This window comes from Mobula hypostoma, chromosome 11, assembly GCF_963921235.1.
Source record: "Mobula hypostoma chromosome 11, sMobHyp1.1, whole genome shotgun sequence".
NCBI lineage: Eukaryota > Metazoa > Chordata > Chondrichthyes > Myliobatiformes > Myliobatidae > Mobula > Mobula hypostoma.
Window position 1 is genome coordinate 87,528,640 of NC_086107.1, and position 26,739 is coordinate 87,555,378.

Sequence of the window (26,739 nt, forward strand, 5' to 3'; positions counted from 1 at the left end):
TTGATAGAGTGGATATGGAGAGGACGTTTCCTATGGTGGGAGAGTCTAAGACCAGAACATTCATCCTCAGAATAGAGGGGTGTCCTTTTAGAATGGAGATCAGGAGGAATTTATTTAGCCAGAGACTGATGAATCCTTGGAATTCTTTGTCATAGGCAGATGTGGAGGCCAAGTCTTTTGTGTATATTTAAGGCAGAGGTTGATAGATTCTTGATTGGTCAGGATATGAAGGGTTAGAGATTGAGGCTGAGAGGAAAATTGAATCAGCCATGATGAAATGGTGGAGCAGACTCAATGGACCAAATGGCCTAATTCTGCTCCAATATTTTATGGTCTTATGAGAAAAGAGAAGGGGAAAGGGAGCAGGGGAGGGCAAGTGAGGAGGAGGGGGGAGATGGGTGAGGAGGGTAGAGAGGATGAGTGAGGAGGGGAGTGGAAGGGAAGGGGAAGGATGGGTTGGGCTTGGGGAGGAGAGGAGGTGAAGTGGACGTGGGAAGGGGATGGAAGGGAGAGATGGAGGAGGAAAACGGCAGGGGAGGGGAGGAGGGAAGGCAGATGAGGTGGAGAAGTGGAGGCAGCAGAGGGGAGGTGAGATGGGTCAAGAGGGCAGGACGAGGAGGGGAGATGGGTGAGGAGAGGGGAAATGAGGGAGGGGAAGGATTTGATGGCATTGGGGGAAGGAGGGGATAGGAGGAGGGAAGTGCTAGAGAGAGAGGTGAGGTGGCAAGGCAGGTGAGGGGAGGAGGGAAAAGCAGAGGACGGAGGGTAGGAGATGTGGGAGGAGGGAGGGGAGATGGGGAAGGAAGGGGGAGTGGTAGAGAGGGAGGAGGAGAGGGGATAAGATTGAGGAGAAAGGGGAGGGGAAAGGAGAAGGTGAAAGGGAGTGGGGGCGAAAAGGGGAGGGAAGATGGGTAGGAGGGGGCAGATGGGTGAGGAGGGAAGAGAAGAAGGCGACACTGTTGGAAGGTGACGGGGGTGGAGGAGTGAAAGGTGCAAAGGAGCGGGAGGACTTTGCCGAGTGATCGTTTCCCGGCGGAGGGAGCAGCTCAGTGAGAAGGGCGGTGCCGAGGGTGTGCGCTGCTGGAGGGGCGGCGCGGTGGCAGCAAATACATAAAAGTGCGATTAACGACTTTGATGCGTTAAGTCTCGCCGCGGGGACAGGCAGAATCGTCAGCAGCAACACACCCCGCAGGTGCACATTCACCTTCCAGGGAACGCAGTCCTTCTCGGTCGGACACGTATAGAAAAGCTCGATACACGAGGGTAAGTCCCTTCCTCGTTCAGGGTCGGGGGGAGACCGGGATGACCGGCGGAAAGGAAATAGGGTGAGGAAGAAAGAGGGGGGGGAAGGGGGGAAGGGGGGAAGGGAGAGGAGGGGGAGGGAAAGGGGAAGGGAGAGGAGAGGGGAGGGAAAGGGGAAGGGAGGGGAGGGGAGGGAAAAGGGGTAAGGGAGGAGAGGGAAGGGAAAGGGGAAGGGAGAGGAGAGGGGAGGGAAAGGGGAAGGGAGAGGAGAGGGGAGGGAAAAGGGGTAAGGGAGAGGAGAGGGGAGGGAAAGGGGGAAGGGAGAGGAGAGGGGAGGGAAAGGGGGAAGGGAGAGGGGAGGGAAAGGGGGAAGGGAGAGGGGAGGGAAAGGGGGAAGGGAGAGGGGAGGGAAAGGGGGAAGGGAGAGGGGAGGGAAAGGGGGAAGGGAGAGGGGAGGGAAAGGGGGAAGGGAGAGGGGAGGGAAAGGGGGAAGGGAGAGGGGAGGGAAAGGGAAGGGAGAGGGGAGGGAAAGGGGGAAGGGAGAGGGGAGGGAAAGGGGGAAGGGAGAAGAGGGGGAAAAGGATGGGGAGAGGATAGGGGAGGGAAAGGGGGTAAGGGAGAGGAGAGGTGAGGGAAAGGGGTTAAGGGAGAGGAGAGGGCAGGGAAGGGGAAGGGAGAGGGGAGGGGAAGGGAGAGGGCAGGGAAGGGGGAGGGGGAGGGGGAGGGGGAGGGGGAGGGGGAGAGGGGAAGGGGAGAGGGGAAGGGGAGAGGGGAAGGGGAGAGGGGAAGGGGAGAGGGGAAGGGGAGAGGGGAAGGGGAGAGGGGAAGGGGAGAGGGGAAGGGGAGAGGGGAAGGGAGAGGGGAAGGGAGAGGGGAAGGGAGAGGGGAAGGGAGAGGGGAAGGGAGAGGGGACGGGAGAGGGGAAGGGAGAGGAGAGGGGAGGGGAAGGGAGAGGAGAGGGGAGGGGAAGGAAGAGGAGAGGGGAGGGGAGAGGGGAGGGAAAGGGGTGGGGAGAGGAGAGGGGAGGGGAGGGGTGAGGAGAGGAGAGGGGAGGGGAGGGGTGGGGAGAGGAGAGGAGAGGGAAAGGGGAAGGGAGAGGAGGGGGAGGGAAAGGGGAAGGGAGAGGAGAGGGGAGAGGAAGGGTGGGGAGAGGAGAGGAGAGGGGAAGGGTGGGGAGAGGAGAGGGGAGGGGTGGGGAGGGGAGAGGAGAGGGGGAAGGGAGAGAGGGGAAGGGAGAGAGGGGGAAGGGAGAGAGGGGGAAGGGAGAGAGGGGGAAGGGAGAGAGGGGGAAGGGAGAGAGGGGGAAGGGAGAGAGGGGAAGGGAGAGAGGGGAAGGGAGAGAGGGGGAAGGGAGAGAGGATAGGGGAGGGAAAGGAGGTAAGGGGAAGGGAGGGAGAGGGGGAAAGGGATGGGGAGAGGATAGGGGAGGGAAAGGGGGTAAGGGAGAGGAGAGGGGATGGAAAGGGTAAGGGAAAAGGGGGGAAGGGATGGGGAGAGGAGAGGGGAGGGGAAGGGGGTAAGGGAGAGGGGAGAGAAAGGGCATAAGGGAGAAGAGGGGGAAAGGGATGAGGAGAGGGGAGGGAAAGGGGGTCAGGGAGAGGTGAGGAAAAGTGGGTAAGGGAGAGGTGAGGGAAAGGGGTGCGGGAGAGGAGAGGGGAGGGGAAAGGCAGAGAAGAGGAGGGAGAAAAGGAGAGGTGAGGGGTGGGAAAACGAGGAGTGGTCTGTTCAGGAAGAAGGAGGGGAGGTAAGTGGCTTGCATCTCTCCAGTGATCCACTTTGCCCCCGTTTGATCACAATTTGTTGATGATCCCTGGGGATTACCAATCGCCCAAGTAGCTGACCTCCTTGAGTTAATTATCTCTCTGGGTTACCGATCTCCAGAGTTTTTGACCTCTCTTGGTCAGTAATCTTCCAAAGTCACCTATCAATTTAGTTTACCGACCTGCCCGAGTTACTGACCTTTCCGGGATAGAAATCTTCCAGGATCTATAGTTTAGGTTACCAGTCTCTCCGAGTCAAATCTCCCCAGGCTGGAACCTGCCCTCCCCAGCAGGCACACACTCCGTCTTTCTCGCACTCTTTCAGGCTGGAAACGTTCACCAATCTCCCGCTAAACACTCCCACCAATTCTGGCTCAGGTATCCAGCTCCCGCACATAACAGCAGCCCAGGTTCATTTATATGGGGCCGGCCGGCGGTGTAATGGCATCCGCAGCGGACTTCGAGGCGACTGTTCCCGGGTTGGAATCCGGCCAGCTCCTTGCTTTCCATCCGTGCTGGGATGAGCGTCGAGCAAGCAAGCAACTCGGACTCTTTTTTTTGTAAAAAAAATAGGCAAATGTTAAAGAAACGGCGAGGTTGCCGCCCGATGCGCGGAAAGGAACAAAATTCAGATATCAGACTCATTCTGGTAGCATCTGGCCTTTATTTTTCTGCGTACCTGTTCAAATAATTATAGCCACCTCCCCCACTTTCTCTGGCAGCTCGACCCATTTACCAACTGCCCTCTGTGTGGAAAAATCTCTAGAGAGAGTGCCGTCCCACTTAATTACAGTCCTATTGTACTGCTGGACAAGTTGTTCAAGTCAGTGTTTGTAATTCACACACGCACATTCAGCTCCTACAAATACACTTGAGCGCACATATACACACACACACACACAGAGCTCAACACAATATTTATTACTCTGAAACCCTCCCTCCACAGAAGCAGAAGGACCCAGACCGAAGATCCTGGGGTTGGATGGAGTTTGCTGGATACAGGAGGGCACGGTGTGATGGAGCTCCACAGAAGGGGGGGGGGTGTATTTAGATGGAGCTCCCCAGATATAGGACCCTCAGAAAAGAGCAATGCGGATGGAGGAGAGGAGGGTGTGATGAAGCTCCCTGGTACAGGGCATTGGGGTGAGAGGGAGCTCTCCAGGTATGGGTGGGTGGGATGTGAGGCAGCTTCCCAGGTACAGGACCCTTAGATGAAAGAGAGCTCTCCAGATACAGGAGGGAGGGATGAGGGAGCAGTCTGGGTACAGCCCCTCAGAGGGGGATCTCTCTGGATATAAGAGTGGGGATTATGGTGGGGGGGTGCTCCCCAGGTGTATGATTCTAGGCACTGGGGTGAGAGGAAGCTCACCATTTGACAGCCCAATTTCCCACCTTCTATTTCCCTCTTCCTGACTCAATGAGTTTTTTATCTTCACTTCAGTCCACCGTTCCACCCCCCCCCCCATTGCCTTCCCTCTCCTGTCAATCCTCCTTCCCTTCCCTGCAGATTCCTGTTCTCATTATGTGGAATGCTCCATCAACTAATCTTGTGTATCAGGGCCTGGTCCATATACATCCTCTTGCCCAAGGCTGCTCAGTATGTAGCCACCCACCCCTCTTCTTACTCTGGCAGTTTCCTTTCCCCTTCTCCCTCCTTCTTCAGCCACAGCCCCCCCCCCCCCGCATCAATACAGCATTTCAGAGCATTATATAACACAGAAACATGTCCTTCAGCACCACTACTCCCAAGGTCTTTCCCTGAGCTGGTCCCTGTAGGACTTTATCTCTCTGAACCTTTCCTATCTGTGTACCTGTCCAAATGTCTTTTAATTGTAGCCACCTCTCCCACTTCCTCTGGCAGCTCGACCCACATCCCCACTGCCCCCATGTGGGCAAAAAAATTCTCCCTTTAAACTTTGCCCCTCTCACCTTAATCCTGTGCTCTCTAGTTTTAGACACCCCTAACCTGGGGGAGAAGGATGGTGACTGCTCACCCTCAGCCTCCTTCACTCCAGGGAAAATAACCCCAGCCCTCCAGCCCTATCCAGTCTTTACTTATAACTTAAACCCTCCAGTCCTGGGAACGTCCTGGTGAATCTTTCCTGCACGCTTTCCAGCTTAATCCCACCGTTCCTATAGCTGGGTGACCAGAACTTAGAATCAGAATCATTACTTAAAGCCATGCTCCTGACAAATCCAATTAAATCTAACCTAACCTTGGGACAATTTGCAATGACTAATTAACCTGCCCAGTAGGTATTTGCAGGAGGGAACTGAAGGGCCCAAAGAAAGCCCATTCATTTCATGGGGAGGATGTACAGAGACTCCTTCCAGAATGGCAGCAGAATTGAACTCTGGAATGCCCTGAGTTGTCAGAACATTGTGGTAACCACTACGCTGGAGGTCAGAGCCTGAGGATCTGACCCACCCTCATTCCCACCCCTCCGCAAGTGGACCCGAGCTCTTTCTATTCACTCCCTTCATCAGCACTCCCAATGAATCCCATTGTGTGATGCACAGACGGACCCCATCGCTTCCCAGTCACTCCCACTGTCTATGCTCACAATAGAACCAATGAAAGACCTCACCCAATAGGATAGAAAAACAACTTGTGTGAAAAAGAAAGAATAAAAAAAACAATTATAGTAAATAAATAGCAAGTAACTGAGATGAAGAGTCCTTGAAAGTGCTCTCAAAGGTTGTGAGAACAGTTCAATGATGGGTTGAGTGAAGTTATCCCCTCTGGTTCAAAAGCCTAATGGTTGAGAGTGGGCTTCCACGCAGATAAAGGAGAGAGGAATTCCCTACATATTGAGGAAGGAACACAGATACAGGAGAGAGGGGAGCTCCCTGCACGGATTTGCAAGAGGGAGGTCTGTTCAGATATAAAGGAGAGTAAACTCACCACGGATACAGGAAGATGGGCTCCCCAGGGATACAAGGGAGAGGGATCTTCATGGAGAGATCCCTGGATAACCACAGAGAAAAACAGGAGTGTGGTTCCTTCCCCACTGCTCCCAACCCCACTGGATCCCAGAGCGGTCAGCAAAACCCATGTACAGGGAAGCAACTCTAAAACGGTGGGCGGGGTGGGTCACCCCACCTCGCAAGGCCACTGACTGGCAAATGAGGAACAAAAACACCCTTGCTCTCTGCTCCGCCATCTCTTCCTGGAGTGGCTGGTCCCACTGCATTCCGGCAGGGAGATCAGATTGCTGGCTCCTGCTGGTCTCAGTGGGCTTGGGTCATCCGTGTGCTCTGGTCCACTGAGAAGTCAGTGGTGGGAAGGGAAGCAGCTACAAGTTTTTTTAGTTATTGATTGAGATACAGTGTGGAGTAGTCCTCTCGGGCCCTCCGCTGATTTAACCCTAGCCTAATTATGGAGCAATTTACAATGACAAATTAACCTACCAACCGGTATATCTTAGACTGTTCCTGGGCGTCAGTACCTTAGAGGATTAATCCCGTGCCCAAGATATCGATGCAATTACAAAGAAGGCATGCTGGCAGCTGTAATATTTTAATAATGATAAGACTTGGGTTTCGCTTTATTTGGCACAAGTATATCAAAACATACAATTGAAATCCATTGTTTGCATCTAATCAGATCAATGAGGTTAGAGCTACACTTCCAGCACGAACAATTTACTAATCCCAACTCGTATGCTTTACAGACAGCGGCGGGATTGCAGCTATTCAAAGTGATTGTGTTAACCCCTGTGCTGCCATGCCACAGTTTAGAAGTTTGAGGAGATATGGTATGTCACCAAAGACTAGCAACTTTCTATAGATGTGCTGTGAAGGGGATTCTGACTGATTACAACACTGCCTACCATGGAGGCTTCGGTGCGCTGGATAGCGAGGGGCTGCAGAGGGTTGGAAGCTCAGGCAGATGCATCTCGAGCACAGCCCACCCCACCATTCAGGGCATCTTCAAGAGGCCCCAAGAAGGCGGTATTGGCATTGAGAACCCTCACCACCAGACGCATGCCCTCTTCACATTACTACTGTCAGGGAGGAGGTACGGTGCTTGAAGACCCACACATTCATTTTAGGAATAGCTTTTGCCCCTCTTAGCAGATTTTTAAACAGTCCATGAACACTCCCTCAAGTTATTCATTTTTTTGTTTTTATTTATGTAACTATGTGCTGTACCACTGGTGCAAAATAAATTTCGCAGCCTCTGTCGGTGATAATAAACTTGATTCTGGTTCTGAAGAAGCTGTCAGAGAAGGTGGTGGAATCAAGAACAGTCCTTTATTAAAGAAGTATTTGGACAGGCAGGAAGGACAGACAAGAATCTGGTCCCAACAGAGGCATAAGAGATTCTACAGATGCTGGAAATCCTGAGTAACACCCACACAAAATGAGGGAAAATCTCAGCAAGACGGGCTGTTTGGTTCCCTCCATTAGTTGCTGCTGGACTTGTTGAGTTCCTCCAGCATTTAGTGTGTGTTGCTAATGCAAGCACGAGAGATTCATGAAGATAAAGAGGGAGAGCATTCTGACAGGCTGCATCACTCTCAGGCATGGGAGGGGGCTACTGCACAGGACTGAAAGAAGCAGCAGAGGGCCGTAAATTTAGTCAGCTCCATCTTGGGCACTAGCCTACAAAGTACCCAGGACATCTTCAGGGAGGGGTGTCTCAGAAAGGCAGCGTCCATTATCAAGGATCTTCAGCACTCAGGGCATGCCCTTTTCTCACTGTTACCATCAGGCCCACACTCAGCAATTAAGGAACAGCTTCTTCCCTTCTGCCATCTGATTCCTAAATGGACATTGAACCCTTGGACACTACCTCACTTTTTTTAATATACAGTAGTTCTGTCTATTTTTGCACGTTTTTGAAATCTATTCAATATATGTATACTGTAATTGATTTAGTTATTTATTATTATTATTTATTTATTCTCTTCTATATTATGTTTTGCATTGAACTGCTGCCAAGTTAACAAATTTCACGTCACATGCTGGTGATAATAAACCTGATTCTGATTCTGGAATGTACGCATTGGGCTGTAAGGCTTGCTTTCTGTGTTAATCAATTTGGTGACAATTCCCCAATCATTTGGGGAGTCTTGCAGCTCACAACAGATCGTTGATTTCTCCTGGGAGAAATAAAAGCATTTTGTCCTCCCGAAATCGGTCATGGTATCCTCTGTGTTCTGCTTTCAGGGAGACAATGATGTTTCTAATCGCCATCCTGCTCCTGGGAATCCAACAACTCAATGCAGCTACCGGTAAGTTGAAAAGCGACTGTTCTCACTGTGTGTCTGGACCAGGGATAAGGAGATGGGAACAGCATTTGGTGTTTTTGGTGTGGGTCTGATCTAGGGATATGGAGGTGGGAACCATGCATGGTTATGGATTTGATCCAGGGATATGGAGACTGGTACTTCTCCTAGAGTGTGAACTAGGTATAGGAAGAGAAACACTGTGCCAGGTTCTCCCAGAGTGAGTCTGACCCAGGGGATATGGAAACGGGAACCGTGCAGAGTTCGCCCGCTGTGTGTCTGACCCAGGGGATATGGAAACGGGAACCGTGCAGAGTTCGCCCGCTGTGTGTCTGACCCAGGAGTATGGCAAAAGGAACTGCACGAGGGATCTCAGACTGAACTCAGGATATAGAGATGGGAACTGTGCATGGTTCTCCTAGTGTAGCTCTGACCAGGGTATATGGTGATAGGAATCATTAATAGTTTTCCCAGCGTGGGTCGGATCCAGGGATATGGAGGCAGGAACTAGGCACAGTGCTCTTGGTATGGATCTGTCCCAGGAGATGCAAGGACAGGAATCGTGAAAGGTTTTCTGGTTTGTGTCTGATCCGAGAATAAGGAGACAGGGACATACATAGTACTCCTAGTGAAGGTCTAACCTGGGGAGACAGACGTGAACTGTGCATGGTGCTCTCGGTGTAGGTCTAACCCAGGGGAGACGGACATGAACTGTGCGTGGTGCTCCCAGTGTGGTCCAACTGTAATTTTTTTCCTCTTTATTTTTTCTAGGTCCTTTCTGCTACCATGACCCTGCATGTGGTAAGTTGATAAACAACAAGTACCTTGTGGCCTGTGACATGCAGTCCTCTCCACTCTTCCGCCTGAGACGAGGTGTTGAACATGCCATCCTCTCCTCTGCCAGCCAGCAAGGTCGTCACAGAGAATCAGACACACATCTTCTCCCTTCTGGCACCGGTTGTCAGAGGGAGGGTCTGAGAGACAGTGTCAGTGTAAAGATCTGCAAAGATCTCTCCCTAAGAGAGGGGAACAGGGAAGCACCCATGTATACATACATACAGACACACAGACACACAGACACAGGATGATTCCTAATTTTTCTCTTCTAGCTCCTGCCAAGTGGCCTGCCAAGTATCCGGGTTGCAATGGCACCCAGCAGTCCCCAGTCAACATCAACACGGACAAAGCAGTCCGGAAGTGGAACCTCGGTCCCTTCTCCTTCCAAAACTATGACAACTCCAGTCTGCTGCTCGAGATCATGCACACCAAGAACACCAGTGAGTGGGGACATGGAGGTGGGATGCGGGGGGTGGGAGGGAAACGACACACCAGGAGACTCCCAGCCCAGCTTCCTTCAGGGGCCAGTTGGCTAGCTGGGAGCACCCCTACCCTCCCCATTTTCTTCTTCCAACCCAGCGTGGCTCAGAAAGAGCACACTGTATCACCCCTCATGCTGACCTGCCATCTGCATTTGGAAGGCCTACCTCCTCACTATTTCTCTCCACAGTATATTCACTGGTAACTGGGAATCTGCCAGGGAGCAAGGTCCCTTTGTTACTCCTTAATGCCACCCCTACTGAATAAATTGCATTCAATTGACCTCAGTCTCTCTTGTGGGTTTCTGACTGAGGCATTAGAAACACTGAAGAACAGAGAGGGACCTCAGCGTACAAGGGTAGGATAAGCATCATGAAAGGTGAGGGGTATCGAGGAGCAGAGAGCGACCTCAGTGTAAGAAGCTAGGACACACACAGTGAATGGGCGGGAGTACCAAGAAACAGAGGGTCCCTGGCATATGAGAGGGGGGCTCACACTGTGAATGGTGGGGCATTGAGGAACAGGGGGACCTTGGTGTATTGAGGAACAAGAGGTGGAAGGGGAGGAGTTGGGAAAGAGGGAGAGGAGAGAGATTGGGAAAAGGGGACAGGAGAGGGTTGGGAAGGGAAGAAGGTGGGTTCCGGAGAGTGGGAGCAGAGAAGGGGTGTAAGGAGAGGGGAAGGGGAGAGGGATATGAGGAGAACGAAGAAGGCAGGAGGGAGAGGGGAGCATAGGCCACACGCTCTGAATGGTGGGGGGCACTGAAGAACCGAGGGACCTTGTTACCCAAGAGACAGTAGGCCACACTCTGTGAATAGTAGGGAATATTGAGGAACAGAGGGACTACAATGTACGAGGGAGGCAGATCAATGACTAACACCTGTGGTGGCGAAGTTACTGGAATGAAGTTTGAACGACCAGATATACCAGCATTTGGAAAGACAGGTTGATTAAAATTTGATCGCACACATTTGTCTGTAGGAAGTCATGTCTCACGAATTGGATTGAGAATTTTGAAGAAGAGATCATGAAGGTTGATGAGGGTAAGGTAGTCAATGTGGTTATATGGTCTTCAGTAAGGCTTTTGTTAAAGTTCCAGATGGTACATTGTTCTGGAAGGTTAGATTGCATGGAATCTATCGAGAGCTGCTAACCGGACAAATAATTGGCTCACCGTTGGAAGCAATGGTAGAAGGTTGAGTCTCTATTTGGAGGCCTGTGACTAGTGTTAACTACCTGGGCTGGGCCCTTTGTTGTCTTTCATCTATATCAACACTATGGATGAGAATGTGCAAGGCCTGGTTAGTAACTTTGCAAATGACACTAAAATAGGTGATGATTTCAACAGCAAAGAAGATAAGCCCAATTTATACTTCTGTGTCAAATGTACACCGTAGGTACTGCATTCCCTACACTGTAAGGTGACATGCACCTCCCCAAAAAAGTAACTCACGCATCACGGCGATGCAGACCGCAACAACTGTGATTGGTTCGCTTGGTAGCATCGCATTTCCGGTTGCTTTTCTCTGCCATGTCTGTACACTGACGTGAAATAAATGGTTGGAGATGATGAACCGAATTGTCAAATCTACCTGACAACATCCGAAAATATTTGAAATGTATTTCCTCGACCATGCCTCTCACGAAGACACTCTACACAGTGAAATAGAAACCCCACCGCCAACTAGCGTTTTGGCGGTGAATTGCAGAGCGACGCAGACACAACTACGCATGCTCGCTATGGCGTAGGGCTATGCAAAAGTATAAATCAGGCCTACGGCGTAGCCCGTACGCATAAGTATAAATCAGCCTTTAGTCAAGAATTATAGGGGCTTTTTGATCAGCTGGGTAAGTAGACCGAGGAATGGCAAATGGAGTTTAATTCAGATAAGGATGAGGTATTGCATTTTGGAAAGTCAAAATCAAGGTTGGCTTTCACAGGACCCTGAAGTACATTTTAAAATAAAGGGATCTAGGAGTAGAGGTACAAGGTTCCTTGAAAATGGCATCAGGGTGATGAAGAAGGCTTTAGGCACAATGGCCTTCATGAGTCAAGGCACTGAGTATAGGAGTTGTGAGGTTATGTCAGTGAGGACACTCCTGGAGTGTTGTTTAGTCTTAGCAGTTTAGGTCTAAAATACTATGTTTAGATACTTAGCTGGAGAAAGTGCAGAGGAGATTTATGAGGATGTTACAGGGACTCGAGGGACTGGAGTTATGGAGAGAGGCTGGGTCTTTATTCCTAGGAGCACAGAAGACATTGGGGTGATCTAATTGATATACTCAAAATCATGAGGGGCATTGGTATAGTGAATGCACGCAGAGATGGGGAATCGAGAATGCAGAGGGTGAAAGAGTCAGAGGAAGTGGTTGGGGCAGGCTCTTTAATAATATTTAAGCGGCACTTGGACAGGTACACAGAGAGACAGGGGTCAAACATGGGCAAATAAGATAAGCTGAGATAGGCATCTGGGTTGGCCAAAGGGCCTGTATCTGTACAATCTAACCTGACTACATCTCTGCTCTGCCTATGCTACAGTCAGAGTCACCACTAGCACCCAGATGAAGCTGAGCGGAGGTGGACTGCCTGGTACATACCTCGCCACCCAGTTCCACCTGCACTGGGGCAATGGGAGCCATTATGGGGGGTCTGAGCACTGGATGGATGGCAGGCAGGCCAACATGGAGGTGAGCATGTTGGGGAGGGTGGGTCAGAGGGAGGTGTGGGAGGGATGGGTGGGGTGGGCAAGAGAGACAAGGGGGAAGAATATGGGAGGAGGGAAGAAGTGTGGAATATGGTGGAGAGGAATGAGGGAGGAGGGGCTGGGAGATAGAGGAGGAGGGGGAAGGGGTCTGGAAGTGGGGGTGAGGGCTCTGGGAGAGGGATTAGGAAGGGTGAATCAGGAAAGTGGAGAGGATGGGGAAAGCGGTCCGGAGGGGGAGAAAGGGGAAAGGGGTAGAGCAAATGCATTGAGAGAGAGGGGTGGGGTTGTTGACACTGACACCACTGACCCCATCTGCATCACCATCAGCTCCACATCGTCCACCGACGGCAGGGACTGAACCTGACCGACGTCTTTAAAAAGCCAGAGGGACTGGCAGTGCTGGGATTCCTCATCCAGGTGAGGGTAGGGGGGAAGGGGAGGGAAAAGGGGGGGAGTAGAAGGGGGGAGGGGTTGGGCAGGAGGAAGTGCAAAGAGGTAGGGAGGAGGGGGAAGGGAGAGCGGAGGAGTGAGGGGAAGGGAGGGGGAAGGGAGGAGGAAGGGGAGGGTGGAGTAGGAAGGGGGAGGGTGGAGGAGGAAAGGGGGGGAAGTGGGGGTGGAAAGGGGGGGAAGTGGGGGTGGAAAGGGGGGGAAGTGGGGGTGGAAAGGGGGGGAAGTAGGGGTGGAAAGGGGGAAGGAGGGGGAGAGGGAAGGACTGAGTGGGGAGAGGGAAGGAAAGATTGGGGAGAAGGAAGTATGGAAGAGGGAGTGGGGAGGGGGAAGTGGGAGGGTCGCTGGGAGGGGGAAGGGTAGGTGGAAGGGGAAGAGTTGGAGGGCAAGAGGAACTGGGAGTGAGTTAGAGGGTGAGAGGAATTGGAGGGGGCATGTGGGGCGGAGATTTACCTCCCTTTCCCTCACTCCCCGAGTGATATCCACTTCCATGACACTAGAGTTGTCTTCCAGATTGAATCCAACATCTCCGAGGACCAGTCCTGGAAAAACCTGACCAAACTTGTCTCGAACCTGACAGAGGATGGTAGGTCACACAGAATGCCAGCTGATATTTGCACCCTGACCACTGTTTCTCAGGGGGAGATCTATATCCTGACCAATGGCTCTCAGACCCCTTCTCTCAGGAGATACCTTGACATACCATAAGACATCGGAGCAGATCTGCACCATTCAGTTCATTCAGTCTTCTCTGCCATTCAATCAAGAATAATTTATTTTCCCTCTAAACCCCACTCTCCTGCCTTCTCCCTTGAACTTTTGACATTCTTACTAATCAAGAACCCAACAACCTCAGCAATAAATATACCCAGAGACTTGGTCTCCACAGCCGTATGTGGCAATGAATTCCACAAATTCACCACCATCTTCCCTCCAATCACTATTAATTAATTAATTTAGAGCTACAACGTAGAGCAAGCTCTTCCAGCCCAATGAGCAACACCAGCCAACAATCAACCTATCACAGGACAATTTACAATGACTAATTAAACCATTAACAGGTACGTCATTGGGATGCGGGAGGAAAATCACATCTCATGGGAAGAACATATAAGCTTCTTACCGACGATGTCAAGATTGCTCTCCTAACTCCAATGCCTTCAGCTGTAATGGTGTTGTGCTAACTGATATTAGTAATGGGAAAAGTCTCTGTCTATCCACTTGAATTATGTCTCTTCCCATCTTGTGCACCTCTATCAAATCATCTCCTTTGCTTCAAAGAGAAAAGCTCAACCTATCCTCATAAGAAATGGTCTCTTATTAGGGAAGGATCCTGGTAAATCTCCTCTGCACCCTCCCCAAAGCTTCCACATCCTTGCTATAATAAGGTGACGAGTACTGAACACAATATTCCAAGTGTGGGTCTAATCAGGGTTTTGTAGAGATGCAGCTCTTGAATTCAATCTCCTGAATAATAAGGCTTTCTTAACAACCTTATCAACTTCTGCAACAACTTTGAAGGATCCATGGACATGGACCTCAAGATCCCTGTAGTCCTCCACACAGCCAAGGATCCTGCATTAACTATGTATTATGCGAATTTACAAAGTGAATCAATTTACACTTTTCTGGGTTGAACTCCATCTGCTACTTCTCAGGTCAATTCTGCATCTTGTCAATATCTCGTTGTAACCAATGACAACCTCCTACACAATCTACTGCTCCACCAACCTTTGGGTCACCTGCAAACTTACTAAACCATCTTTCCCCTTCCTCATTTATAAAAATCAAAAGCAGCAGGGGTCTCAGAACAGACTCCTGTGGAACACTATTAGTCATTAATGTCCAAGTTGGAAGTGCTCTACATACAACCACCCCACCCTCCTTATATGGGCAAACCAGTTCTGAATCCACACAGCCAAGTTTCCCATTCCTTCTGACTTTCTGAATGAGGCTACCATGAGGAACCTTAGAAAATACCTAAAATCCATATGCACCACATCCACTGCTCTACCTTCATCAACATGGTTTGTCACATCCTCAGTGAATTCAGTCAGGCTTATGAAGCATGACCCACCCCTCACAAAGCTATGCTGGCTTACCCTAATCAGACTATGCTTCTCCAAACTCTTGTAAATCCTGTCACTAAGAATCCTTTCCAATAAGTTGCCCAACACAGAAGTAATATTCACTGGTCTAAAATTACCAGGGTTATCCCTACTCCTTGAATAAAGGAATAACACTGGCTACCCTCCACTTCTCTGGTACTAGTCCTATGGTCAGTCAGGATAAAAAGATCATTGAAAAGATGCATGAGGAATCTCTTCCTCGCTTCCTGTTGTCCTTTATTAGGAGTTTGAAGAGATTTGGCATGTCAACAAATGCACTCAAAAACTTCTATAGTTGTACCGTGGAGAGCATTCTGACAGGCTGCATCACTGTCTGGTATGGAAGGGCTACTGCACAGGGCCGAAGGAAGCTGTAGAAGGTTGTAAATCTAGTCAGCTCCATCTTGGGCACTGGCCTACAAAGTACCCAGGACATCTTTAAGGAGCGGTGTCTCAGAAAGGCAGCTTCTATTATTAAGGACCTCCAGCACCCAGGCCATGCCCTTTTCTCACTGTTACCATCAGGTAGGAGATACAGAAGCCTGAAGGCCCACACTCAGCGATTCAGGAACAGCTTCTTCCCATCTGCCATCGGATTCCTAAATAGATATTGAAGCTTTGGACACTGCCTCACTTTTTTTAATATACAGTATTTCTGTTTTTGCAGATTTTTAAAAATATTCAATATACATAATTGATTTACTTGTTTATTTATTATGTTTTATTTTATTTATTATTTTCTTCTCTCCCTCTGCTAGATTATGTATTGCATTGAACTGCTGCTGCTAAGTAAATAAATTTCACGTCACATGTTGGTGATAATAAACCTGATTCTGATTCTGAACTGGGGTATATCGATGCCAGCCCCAGGAACTTATCTGTCCCAGTGCTTTTCAAAAATTCTAGAACATCCACTTTCTTAACCTCAACATGTTCTAACATACCAGCCCACTTTGTGCTCACCTCACAAACATCAAGGTCCCTCTCACTGAAGCAAATATCGTTCAGAACCTTCCCTTCTTCCTGTGACTCTCTGATCATTTCTACCCTCACTCTAATCATCCTCCTTCTCAGCACCAAATGTGGACTGTTTTGCGGTTTTCCTCAATTCTACTCACCAAGGCCTTCTCATGCCCCCATTCTAGCTCTGCTGAGTCCATTATTAAGCTGCTTTCTTCCTCTTCCCTAGACTTTCCACATGTCTTGTCAACCATGGTTCCTTAACCCTAACACACTTTGCCTTCCTCAATGGAACAAACCAATCCTAGAACCCCATGTAAGTTCTCCCTAAATAACCTTCACATTTCCAAAGTGCATTTCATGGACTCTTATCTATTTCAGCTGATGCTCCAAATGTCTGCCTCATAATCTCCCCTTCTTAATTTAATACCTTCCCATACTGTCTGCTCCTATCCCTCTCCATTGCTATAGTGAAGGTCAGGGAGTTCAGAACAATCTCTCTGAAATGCTCATCCGAGAGGCTTGACACCTAACCTGGTTCATTGCCTAGCACAAGATCCATTATGGCCTGTCCTCTAGTATGCAGAACTACGGATTGCATCAGGAATGCTTCCCAGACACACCTCACTTACCTCCGCCCCATCTAAACTGTCTTCACTTAGAAGGTACCAATCAATTTTAGGGAAGTTGAAGTCACCCATGATAAGCCCATTATTTCTTTTTTGCACCTTTCCAAAAATCTGTCCCCAATTAATGCTCCTCAATATCTCTGCTATTGGGAGGGCTATGATATACTCCCAATAGTGGTTGCTCCCTTCCTGTTTCTGGAGTCCATCCACACTGACTCGTTACACAAAATAGAATAGAATAGGCATCCGTTAGTCTCATGAGACCATGGATTTGTGCCTTGGAAGGTTTCCAGGGCGCAGGCCTGAGCAAGGTTGTATGGAAGATCAGCAGTTGCCCATGCTGCAAGTGCCTTGCTCAAGGACACAACATGCTGCCTCAGCCAAGGCTCGAACTAGTGACCTTCAAATCACTAGATGAACACCTTAACCACTTGGCCACGCACCAACCTTCCTTTCTACAGCTGTAATATATCCATGATTAGCAATATTACTCCCACCAATCTTCCAGTCCCATCTGAAACATCTAAACCCCAAGTCATTCCTGCTCTTGTGACAGCTGAGTCTCCGTAATGGCAACAATGTTGTAATTTCACATACTGACCTGTGTTCTATGCTCCTCACCCTTGTTCCCAACTTTTCTTTCATTAAAATAGACATAATTCATTTAACCCACCCCACTGACTGCAATTTTGCCCTATCAACTGCCTATCCTTCCTCTGATACACTGCATCTAATTTTACACAAATGACCCCATTCTCTGACCAATCACTCTGGTTCCCATATCCTTACCAAGCTATTTTAAACGCTCCCCAGTAGCTCTAACAAATCTTCCACAGGGTCTTGGTACCCTTCAGGTTCAGGTGTAGCCCAACCTTTTTGTACAGGTCCTGCCTTTCCCAGAATAGATACCAATGATCCAGAAATCTGAAACAATATCCCCTGCACCAATTCCTCAGCCAAGCATTCATCCTATACTTACCCTCACTGGTGCATGGCATGGGCAATAATTAAGAGATTACCACCCCTGAGTTCCTGCTTTTCAGCTGTCTACCTAGCCTCCTCATCAATTTTCCTATGTATATCGTTGATAGCAATATATACCACAACTTCTGGCTGCTTACTCTCCTCCTTTAGAATGCTGTGCTCCTGATCTGAGATATCCTTGATCGTAGCACCCAGGAGGCAGTATACCATGTGGGCCAGAGTTTTTGATGCCCATAGAATCTCCTGTCTGCTCCCCAAACTATAGAATGCTCAAATACCACTGCATTTCTCTCCATTTACCTTCTCAGCTACAGAGCCAGAATCAGTGCCATATTACTGGTCACTACATCTTTCCCTGGGAAGTTGTCCCCTCCCTCAATGATATCCAAAGCAGTACAGTATACCTGTTATTGAGGGGAATGGCCACAGGGGTACTCTGCATTGTCAGGTTATTCCTTTTTCCTCTCCGGACAGTCACCGGCTACCTGCCTGCTGCAATTTAGGAATGACAATCTCCCTGCAGCAATTATCTGTCATATCCTCACTCTCTTGTATGAGCTGAAGGTCATCCAGCTCCAGCTGCGGTTCCCTAACATTGTCTGTAAGGAGCTGCAGCTGGATGCACCTCATGCAAATGTAGCTATTAGGGAGACCGGATATTATGCAGAACTCCCATATCTGAAGTGAAGAAAACACCATTGACACTGGAACCATTCTAGCTAGGAGAAATAGACAATAGGTGCAGGAGTAGGCCATTTCGCCCTTCGAGCCAGCACCACCATTCACTGTGATCATGGCTGATCATCCACAATCAGTATCCAGTTCCTGCCTTATCCCCATAACCTTTGATTCCGCTATCTTTAAGAGCTCTATCCATCTCTTTCTTGAAAGCATCCAGAGACTTGGCCTCCACAGGCTTTTGGGGCAGAGCATTCCATATATCCACCACTCTCAAAGGAAAGAAATAAATTTACCTTAGCCCCTTTTCTTACCAAAATGTCTAGCTTTCCAGTCTGTACACTTGCACAGTGGCCACTCTGCTTAAATCACACTTAGTTTTATAGACATTTGCCAAATGCCTAATAAACTCACAACTGAGGTAGGTCATTATCCTACAATCTTCTGATGATATTGCATCAGACTCCATATCCATTAGGCCACCAAGTTGCACACTTAAGGAAACCATTCTGACTTCAGCCTATTTTATCATGTGCCACCAAGTACCCTGAACCTTGTCCTTAATAAAGGACTATAACATCTACCCAGCCACTGAAATCAGACTAACTGGTCCATAATTTCCTGTCCCTTGCCCTTCTCCCCTCTTAAAGAATGGCATGACTTTGACAATTTTCCAGTCTCCAGAACCATACCAGAATCTAATGGTTCTTCAACAATCACAACTAAATGCCTCTCAGCTACCTTCTCAGAATTCCAGGGTTTAGTCCAGCTGGTACTGGTGACTTATCTACCTTCAAACTTTTCAGCTTCGCAAGCACCTTCTCCTTAGTAATAACGACAACATTCACTTTTCCCTCCTGACTTCCATGAATTTCTGGCATACTGCTGGTGTCTTCCACAGAGAAGAATAATGTAAAATACTTAAGCAGTTCATCTGTCATTTGTTTGTTTCAATTACTACCTCTCCAGCATCATTTTCCAATGGCCCAATGTCCACTTTTATCTCTCTTTTACTCTCTATACTGCATATCTGGAAAAAGAACTTCTACTATCCCCTTTTGGCTGGCTTATTATTGCCTAGCTGATGTTCATGTTTCATATTTTCTAACCTTTTTTTAGCTGCCTTCTGCTGGATTTTAAAAGCTCTGCAATTCTTTAGCTGCCCACTATTTTTTCCTATTTTCCATGCTCTCTCTTGCTTTTATGCTGCTTCGATTTCCATTGTCAGCCATGGATGTCTCATCCAAGCTTACCCCATCGTTCTGCTGCTCTAACAGTCATAACGCCATGAGATATAGAAGCAGAATTAGGCCATTTGGACCATCAAGTCTGCTCCACTATTTTCCATGATCCAATTTTCCTCTCAGCTCCAGTCTCCTGCTTTCTCTCTATATTTCTTCAGACCTTGACCAATCAAGAATCTATCAATTTCTGCCTTAAATATACATAAAGACTTGGCCTCCACAGTTGCCTGTGGCAAAGAATTTCATAGTCACCACTCTCTGGCTAAAGAAATTCCTCCTCATTTAATTTCTAAAAGGATGGCCCTTTATTCTGAGGCTGTGCCCTCTGGTCTTAGATGCTCACAACATAAGAAACAGCCTCTTCACATCCATTATATCAAGGCCTTTCACCATTCGATAGGTTTCAATTAGGTCACCCCCCCATACCAATAAATTCTAATGAATATAGGCCCAGAGCCATCAAACGCTCTTCATATAACAAGCCATTCAATCCTAGAATCATTTTCGTGAAACTCCTTTGAAACCTCTCCAGTTTCAGCGCATCCTTTCTATGATACGGGACCCAAAACTGCTCACAATACTCCAAGTGAAGCCTCACCAGTGCTTTCTAAAGTCTCAATATTACATCCTTGCTTTTATATTCTCATCTTGAAATTAATGCTAACATTGCATTTGCCTTCCTCAACGCAGACTCGACCTGTAAATTAATCTTTAGGGAATCCTGCACAAAGGTTCCCAAGTCCCTTTGCTCCTTGTTTTTTTTGTATTTTCTCTCCATTTAAATTTCTTCTTCCAAAGTGCATGACCATGCACTTCCCGACACTGTACTCCATCTGCCATTTCTTTTGCCCATTCTCCTAATCTGTTTAAGTACTTCTGTAGTCTCTCTATTTCCTCAAAACTACCTGCCCCTCCACCTAGCTTCACATCATTTGCAAACTTTGCAACAAAGCCATCAATTCATCAATTCCATCATCAAAATCATTGGCATATAATGTAACAAAAGAATAGGTCCCAACACAGACCCGATGGAACACCACTAGGCACCCACAGCCAACCAGAAAAGACTCCCTTTAATCCCATTCTTTGCCTCCTGCCAATCAGCCACTGCTTTGTTCATGCTTTCCTGTAATACCATGGGCTCATAGGTTGTTTAGCAGCCTCACATGTGGCTCCTTGTCAAAGACCTTCTGAAAATCCAAGTACACAACATCAACTGGTTCTCCTTTGCCTATCCTACTTGTTATTTCTTCAAAGAATTCCAACAGATTTGTCAGGCATGATTTTCCCCTGAGGAAACCATGCTGACTGCAGCCTATTTTATCATGTCCCTCCAAGTACCCTGAGACCTCATCCTTAATAATCAACTCCAACATCTTCCCAACCACTGAGGTCAGGCTATCTGCCCTATAGTTTCCTTTCTTCTGCCTCTCTCCCTTCTTGAAAAGTGGAGTGACATTTGCAATTTTCCAGTCTTCTGGAACCATTCCAGAATCTAGTGATTCTTGAAAGATCATTACTAATGCTTTCACGATCTCTTCAGCCACCTCATATAGAACCCTGGGGTGTACACCATCACTCTATCTGGTAATTGTTCTTCTTTTCCTTACCTACTACCCCATCATTCTCTTCAACTTCTGCCATCTCCAAAGGAATCTTACCAGCAAACATAGCTCTACCTCCCACACTATCTGCTTTTGAAGAGATTGCACCCTCTGCAATTCCCTCCTCTATTCATCCCTCTCCACATATCTCCCTCTCTGCACTTATCCCTTCCAGTGGCCTAACTGCTACACCTGCCCATACACTTCCATTCAGGGTCCCAACAGTCCCTTCACATGAGGCAACACTTCACCTGTGAATTTTCCCAGATCATCTACTGTGCCCGGTGTTCCAGATGCAACCTCCTCTATATTGGTGAGATCCATGGTAAACTGGGCGACAGCTTGGTCAAGCACCTCCATTCCATCCGCTACTAGTGGAACTTCCCATTTTATTTCTGATTCCCATTCGGAAATTTAAATCCATTGCTTCCTCCATGCCAAGATGAGGAGACTTCAGGATGGAGGAGCAACACCTTATATTCTGTCTGTGAAGCCTCCAACCTAAGGGCAAGAATATTGATTTCTCCTTCTGGTAACAAATCTTCCCCTCTCTTCCCCCTCTTTCTGTATTCCCCAATCTGGTCTTTTATCTCTTCTCACCTGCCTATCACTTCCCCTGGGTCCCTTCTTCATTCACATACTTTTATGATCCACTCTCCTCTTCTATCAGATTCTTTCTTCTCCAGCCCTTCACCTTCCCCACCCACCTGGCTTGACCTATCACCTTCCAGCTAGCCTCCTTCCCCTCCCCTCATCTTGTTATTCTGGCATCTTCACCCTTCCTTCTCAGTGCTGAAGATGTGTCTCAGCCCAAAATGTTGACTGTTTATTCATTTCCATACATGCTGCCTCACATGCTGAGTTCCTCAAGTACTTTGTGTGTGTTCCTTTGGATTTCCAGCAGCTGCGGACTTTCTTGTGTTTATGAATTCTATCACTGCCTCCTAAGGGTTCCTTTATCTTAAGCTCCCAAATCAAATCAATTAGATTACACAACACCCAATCCAAAAATGCCTTTCCCCAGTGGGCTCAACCATAAACTATTTGAAAAAGTAATCTCTTAAGCATTCTTCAAACTGGGATCCAGCAACAAACTGATTTTTCAAATTTTCTTTCATATTGAAATCCCCAACATCTTTACTCTTTTTTGCATGCTTTTTCTATCTGTTGTAATTTGTACTACTTGGAAGCCTGAATGTAATTTCCATCATGGTCTATTTATCCTTGAAGTTTCTATACCCACACCAATTCGACATCTTCTGCTTTTATATCACTTCTTTGTAAGGACATGATTTATTACCAAGGGAACCATTCCACCCTTGCTGCTGACCTGCCTATCCTTTTGCTACGACGTGTATCCTTGGTTTTTAAGTTCCCAGCTATGATCTTTCAAATATGACTCTGTGATGCCCAGAACATCATACCTGGCAATTTCTAGCTGCACCATAAGCTTATTTCATATACAGTGTGCATTCAAATATTCTTTTCACTGTATACATGAATGATTTGGATGAAGGATTTGATGCATTGGTGGACAGGCGTGCGGATGGTATGAAGGTATGTGGAGGGGCAAATGCAGTTGAGGATGCAGAGAGTCTGCAGAATGGCTTAAGACAGATTGGGAAAATGGACAAAGAAGTGGTGTATGGAATATAGTGTAGAGAATTGTACGGTCATGTACTTTGGTGGAAGGAATAAAGGCATAAACTATTCTATAAATTCAACAATCAGAGGTTCCAAGGGACTTGGGAGTCCTTGTGCAAGATTCCCTAATGGTTATCTTGCAGGCTGAGTTAGTGGTAAGGAAGGTAAATGCAATGTTAACATTCACTTTGAGATGATTAGAATATAAAAGCAACTATGTAGTGCTGAGGATTTATTGGGCTTTGGTTAGACCGCACGGGGTATTGTCAGTAATTTTAGGCCCCTTAACTGAGAAAAGATGTGCTGGTATCGTTGAGAGTCCAGAGGAGGTTCATGAGAATAATGTGTGGGAATGAAAGGGTCAATGTATGAGGAGCATTTTCTGCAGTCTCTGGAGTTTAGAAGAATGAAGGGGGATCTCACTGAAACTTTTCGACTCTTGAAAGGGTGTGGAGAGGATGTTTCCTTTCATGGGGATGTCAAGGACCAGAGGGCACAGCCTCAAAATACAAGGATGACCCTTTAGAACAGAGATGAGGAATAATTTCTTCAGCCGGGGGTGGTGAATCTGTAGAATTTTTTGCTGTAGGTGGCTGTGGAGGCCACGTCATGGAGTATACTTAAAGTGGACTTTGATAATTTCTTGTTTAGTTCTGGTGTCAAAAATTATGGGGGAGAAGGCAGAAGAATGAGGTTGAGAAGGATAATAAAACAATCATGATAGGTGGTGGAGCAGTCTCGCTGTGCTGAATGACCTATTTCTGCTCTTATGTCTTATGGTTACAAATATTATACCTTCAGTCCTTTTTTCACCACTCTTCTCAATATTATCTCCATGTTGCCTGAAGTTAAATTCTTATCCCTTTCTAGACTTTCTAATTCTTCACATTGGGGACTTCAGTAACCTCTTCCACACCCTCCTTGCATTTTACTTTATTCCTATGTTTCCAAACTGTTCCAAACTGTTTCCCAACTGTTGAACCCATCCCTTACTCTTTAGTTTAAAACCCAAACCTATCCAGAGGCCAGTTATGCGATGTGCCAGGATCCTGGTCCTGGCATGGTTCAGGTGGATCCCATCACATCCGAACAGTTCCCTCCTTCCCCAGTACAGTTGCCAATATCCCATAAATTAAAACATACTTCTCCCATACCAATCTTTGAGCCACATATTTAATTCTATGATCTAATTAAACCTATGCCAATTTGCACGTGGCTCAGGGAACTATCCAGATCATTACCTGTTTCTGTGATTGATTCTGACCTCTCCACCACCTCACCTGACCCCACTCTCCTCTGTAGGTGATAAACTCACACTTGATGGGGCATTCTCGATGATGGATCTCATTGACAGCATCAACCTCACCAAATACTACCGGTACAATGGCTCCCTCACCACTCCAGAGTGTAACGAGATCGTCCTCTGGACTGTATTCGAAGAACCCATCCGCCTCAATGCATCACTGGTGCGTACATCATCTGCCTGTGGGGGGAGCTTTACTCTGTGTCTGACGTAGGGAGTGTGTGATGGGATGATGTGGAGGGAGCCTTTCCCTGTGTCTGATCTCAGGAGTGTGTGATGGAATAGCCTGGAGGGAGTTTCACTGTGTCTTTCACCCCAGGAGTGTGTGATGGGATGGTGTGAAGGGAGCTTCACTCTGTATTTGACCCTTGAAGGCATGCAAGAAGCTTCACTCTGTGTCTCATACCAGTAGTGAGAAACAGAGTCAACAGGATGAAGCCGGTGACAGGATGGTGTGGAGGGAGTTTCATTCTCCCTGTCTGACATCAGTAGTGTACGATGGGATGGTGTGGAGGGAACTTCCCTGTGTCTGAAGCTGGAAGGGTATGACAGGGCAGCGCGGTGGGAAGTCTGCCCTCTGTCTGACCGCTGGATGGTTGGTGAATGACTCCTCTCTTCCCTTCTCTCACCCCTCTGCCCTCTCCCCTCACAGGTGGAAACTTTCTACGCCGACCTCTTTGTCAATGCCACCCAAGGAATACACTTGCTCAACAACTTCCGGCCCGTCCAGGAGAACAGGAACCCAATCTGGGCCTCACGGGAGGCATCCCAGGCAGCCCCCACAGTCATCCCCACCACCACCCCCTCCATCATCCCCACCACCCCCACCAACCCCACCACCACCGGAGGGAGCTCAACTGTCTGGACTCACCCCCTTGGCCTGCTCCTGCCTCTGGCTTCCATCCTGAAGTTGCTCTGAGTTCCTCTCCTCCACAGTGAATGACACTCCCTTGCCCCACATGGGGCAGGCAGAGAGGGGGGAGTTGAAGTGTTTATAAGGACTGATAGAGGGAGCCTTAAACCATAAAATCAAATTGAATCGAATCATAAGCACCTGATGTGACAGGAAGGTGCCCCATCCAACCTGATCCAGTCTGGTGAGGGATCGTAGGTTAATTGGTTATTATAAATTGTCCTGTGATTGGGCTAGGATTCAATGGGTGGGGTGCTAGCCAGTGCATCTCATTGGGCCTTTTCTGCAGCTGTCTCAAAAAAATCAATCAACCAATCAATAACTTATTAAATAAATACAGAACACCTAGATCCACTCCAATGGGAAGTCTGATCCAGTCCAGTGAGGAGTTCACTCTCTCCCTGATCAATCTGATGTCCAGTCCAGTTCATTTCGAGCTAATGGGTTGTGGAACATTGGTGGGTGCCATCAGGATGGGGGCACAAGCTTAGCACTCTGTCCTCCCTGTGTTGAGAGTCTGGACTGTCAGCTGCAGAGCTCCACAGGGAGCAGAGCCGAAATGCGGTCCCAATCACCTTTGTGTGATTGCACCCCATCATTTTCTCTGGTGACAGGATGGGTGGCTGGGCATGGTGCCTGAATTACTGTGTCAGTTCATATTATCTCAATGCATAATTATTTCAATGATTAAACTGCACTTTATATGTGACATTGTGTCTCGTGAGAGGATTGTGTCCAGTCCATACTACATACATCTTGTCCAGTATTGGGTCCCCATAGTAGGGAGGCAGGGGGAATGTCCTGATTAAAGATGAGAAATGAGAGAGAAGGAAGGAGGGGAGATGGGGAGGTGTTTTGGATGAGAATAAGAGGAAGAGTGAGTATGTGTGTGTGGGGGGAGTGGAGGAGGTTAGTTGGGAGGGGTATTTGGGTGATGTCGGGGAACAGGAGGAAAATGTACTGATGAAAGAGGAGAAATGAGAATGGAAGAGGGGTGTTGAGAGCTGAGATGAGATTGGGTGTGGGAGTGGGGGGGGGTGGGAGGAGGGTAATGTCCTAACTAAAGAGGACAAATGGAGAAGGGAGAATGTGCGAGAACAAGGCCGGGGGAGGTTGGTGACTATGGAATGAGAAAGAGTGAGTGTGAGGCTGATAGTGGGTGGGTTGGAAGGGGGGAGAAGAAATGGGGAAGGGAGGAGGAGATACAGGAAGGAGAGGGAAGAAAGGATGGTGGGGTGGGAATGAGGAAACAGGATGACTCATCATTTTGGAATTGCCTGTTCTGTTCCCTGACAACCCCAATGATACCAAAGATATCAGACCCACTGCTCCACCAGTTTACTCTGCAGACATAATTGCACTACCAGATCCAGCTCAGAACACATCAAGTTCGCTGATGATACAAGTGGTTGTCCTCATCAGCAACAGTGATCAGTCTACATACAGAGAGTTGGTAGAGCTTGATAAATGCATCTCAAAGTGGACAAGACAAAGATGATTGAGGACTTCAGGATGCGCAGGTTGACTCAGTCCATTGCGCATCAATGACTCTACCATGGAGAGAGGGAAGAGCACCAAGTTCTAAAACCTAAGTTTTTAATGCACAATCTAGCTTCGATCCCCAACACCTCCTCATTAGTCAATAAGGAATAGCCATGTCTATACTTTCTGAGCAGGTTAAGATGTGCAAGGCTCCTTGCCCCCATTCTAACAACTGCCAGTGAGGCCAGATCATACAGTTTAAGGAATTGATTAGAAGGGAGTGCATCAAATTTTTGGATCATTTGCCTCTCTTCCAGGGAAGGTGGGACCTGTACAGAAGAGATGGTTTGCACCTGAACTGGAGGGGGACTAATATCCAGAAGGAAGATTTTGCTAGTGTTGCATAGAGGTGCGGGGGTGGGGGGGGGGGTTATACTGGTGTTGCTGGGGATGGGAACCAGAGTGCCAGAACATATCAGAAATCA

At 48.0% G+C, this 26,739-nt stretch overlaps 1 protein-coding gene across 1 annotated transcript; it reads left to right on the forward strand.

Moving 5' to 3' along the window:
- The first annotated feature begins 1,126 nt into the window (after positions 1–1,126).
- On the forward strand, positions 1,127–25,491 carry LOC134354341 (carbonic anhydrase 4-like). The gene is made up of 9 exons (XM_063063275.1): positions 1,127–1,263; positions 8,178–8,242; positions 9,008–9,037; positions 9,346–9,513; positions 12,093–12,241; positions 12,586–12,675; positions 13,219–13,291; positions 23,859–24,022; positions 24,512–25,491. Exons 2-9 carry the CDS (start codon positions 8,185–8,187, stop codon positions 24,776–24,778), a joined length of 999 nt encoding a protein of 332 aa, XP_062919345.1. The 5' UTR covers positions 1,127–1,263; positions 8,178–8,184; the 3' UTR covers positions 24,779–25,491.
- Positions 25,492–26,739: the final 1,248 nt, after the last annotated feature.

What these genes read in the sequence shown, in the direction of transcription:
- LOC134354341 (XM_063063275.1), top strand. Translation starts at nt 8,185, where the DNA reads ATGATGTTTCTAATCGCCATCCTGCTCCTGGGAATCCAACAACTCAAT. An exon ending in CTACCATGACCCTGCATGTG is followed by an intron (nt 9,038 to 9,345) that starts GTAAGTTGATAA and finishes TTTCTCTTCTAG; the next exon opens with CTCCTGCCAAGTGGCCTGCC. An exon ending in CATGCACACCAAGAACACCA is followed by an intron (nt 9,514 to 12,092) that starts GTGAGTGGGGAC and finishes CCTATGCTACAG; the next exon opens with TCAGAGTCACCACTAGCACC.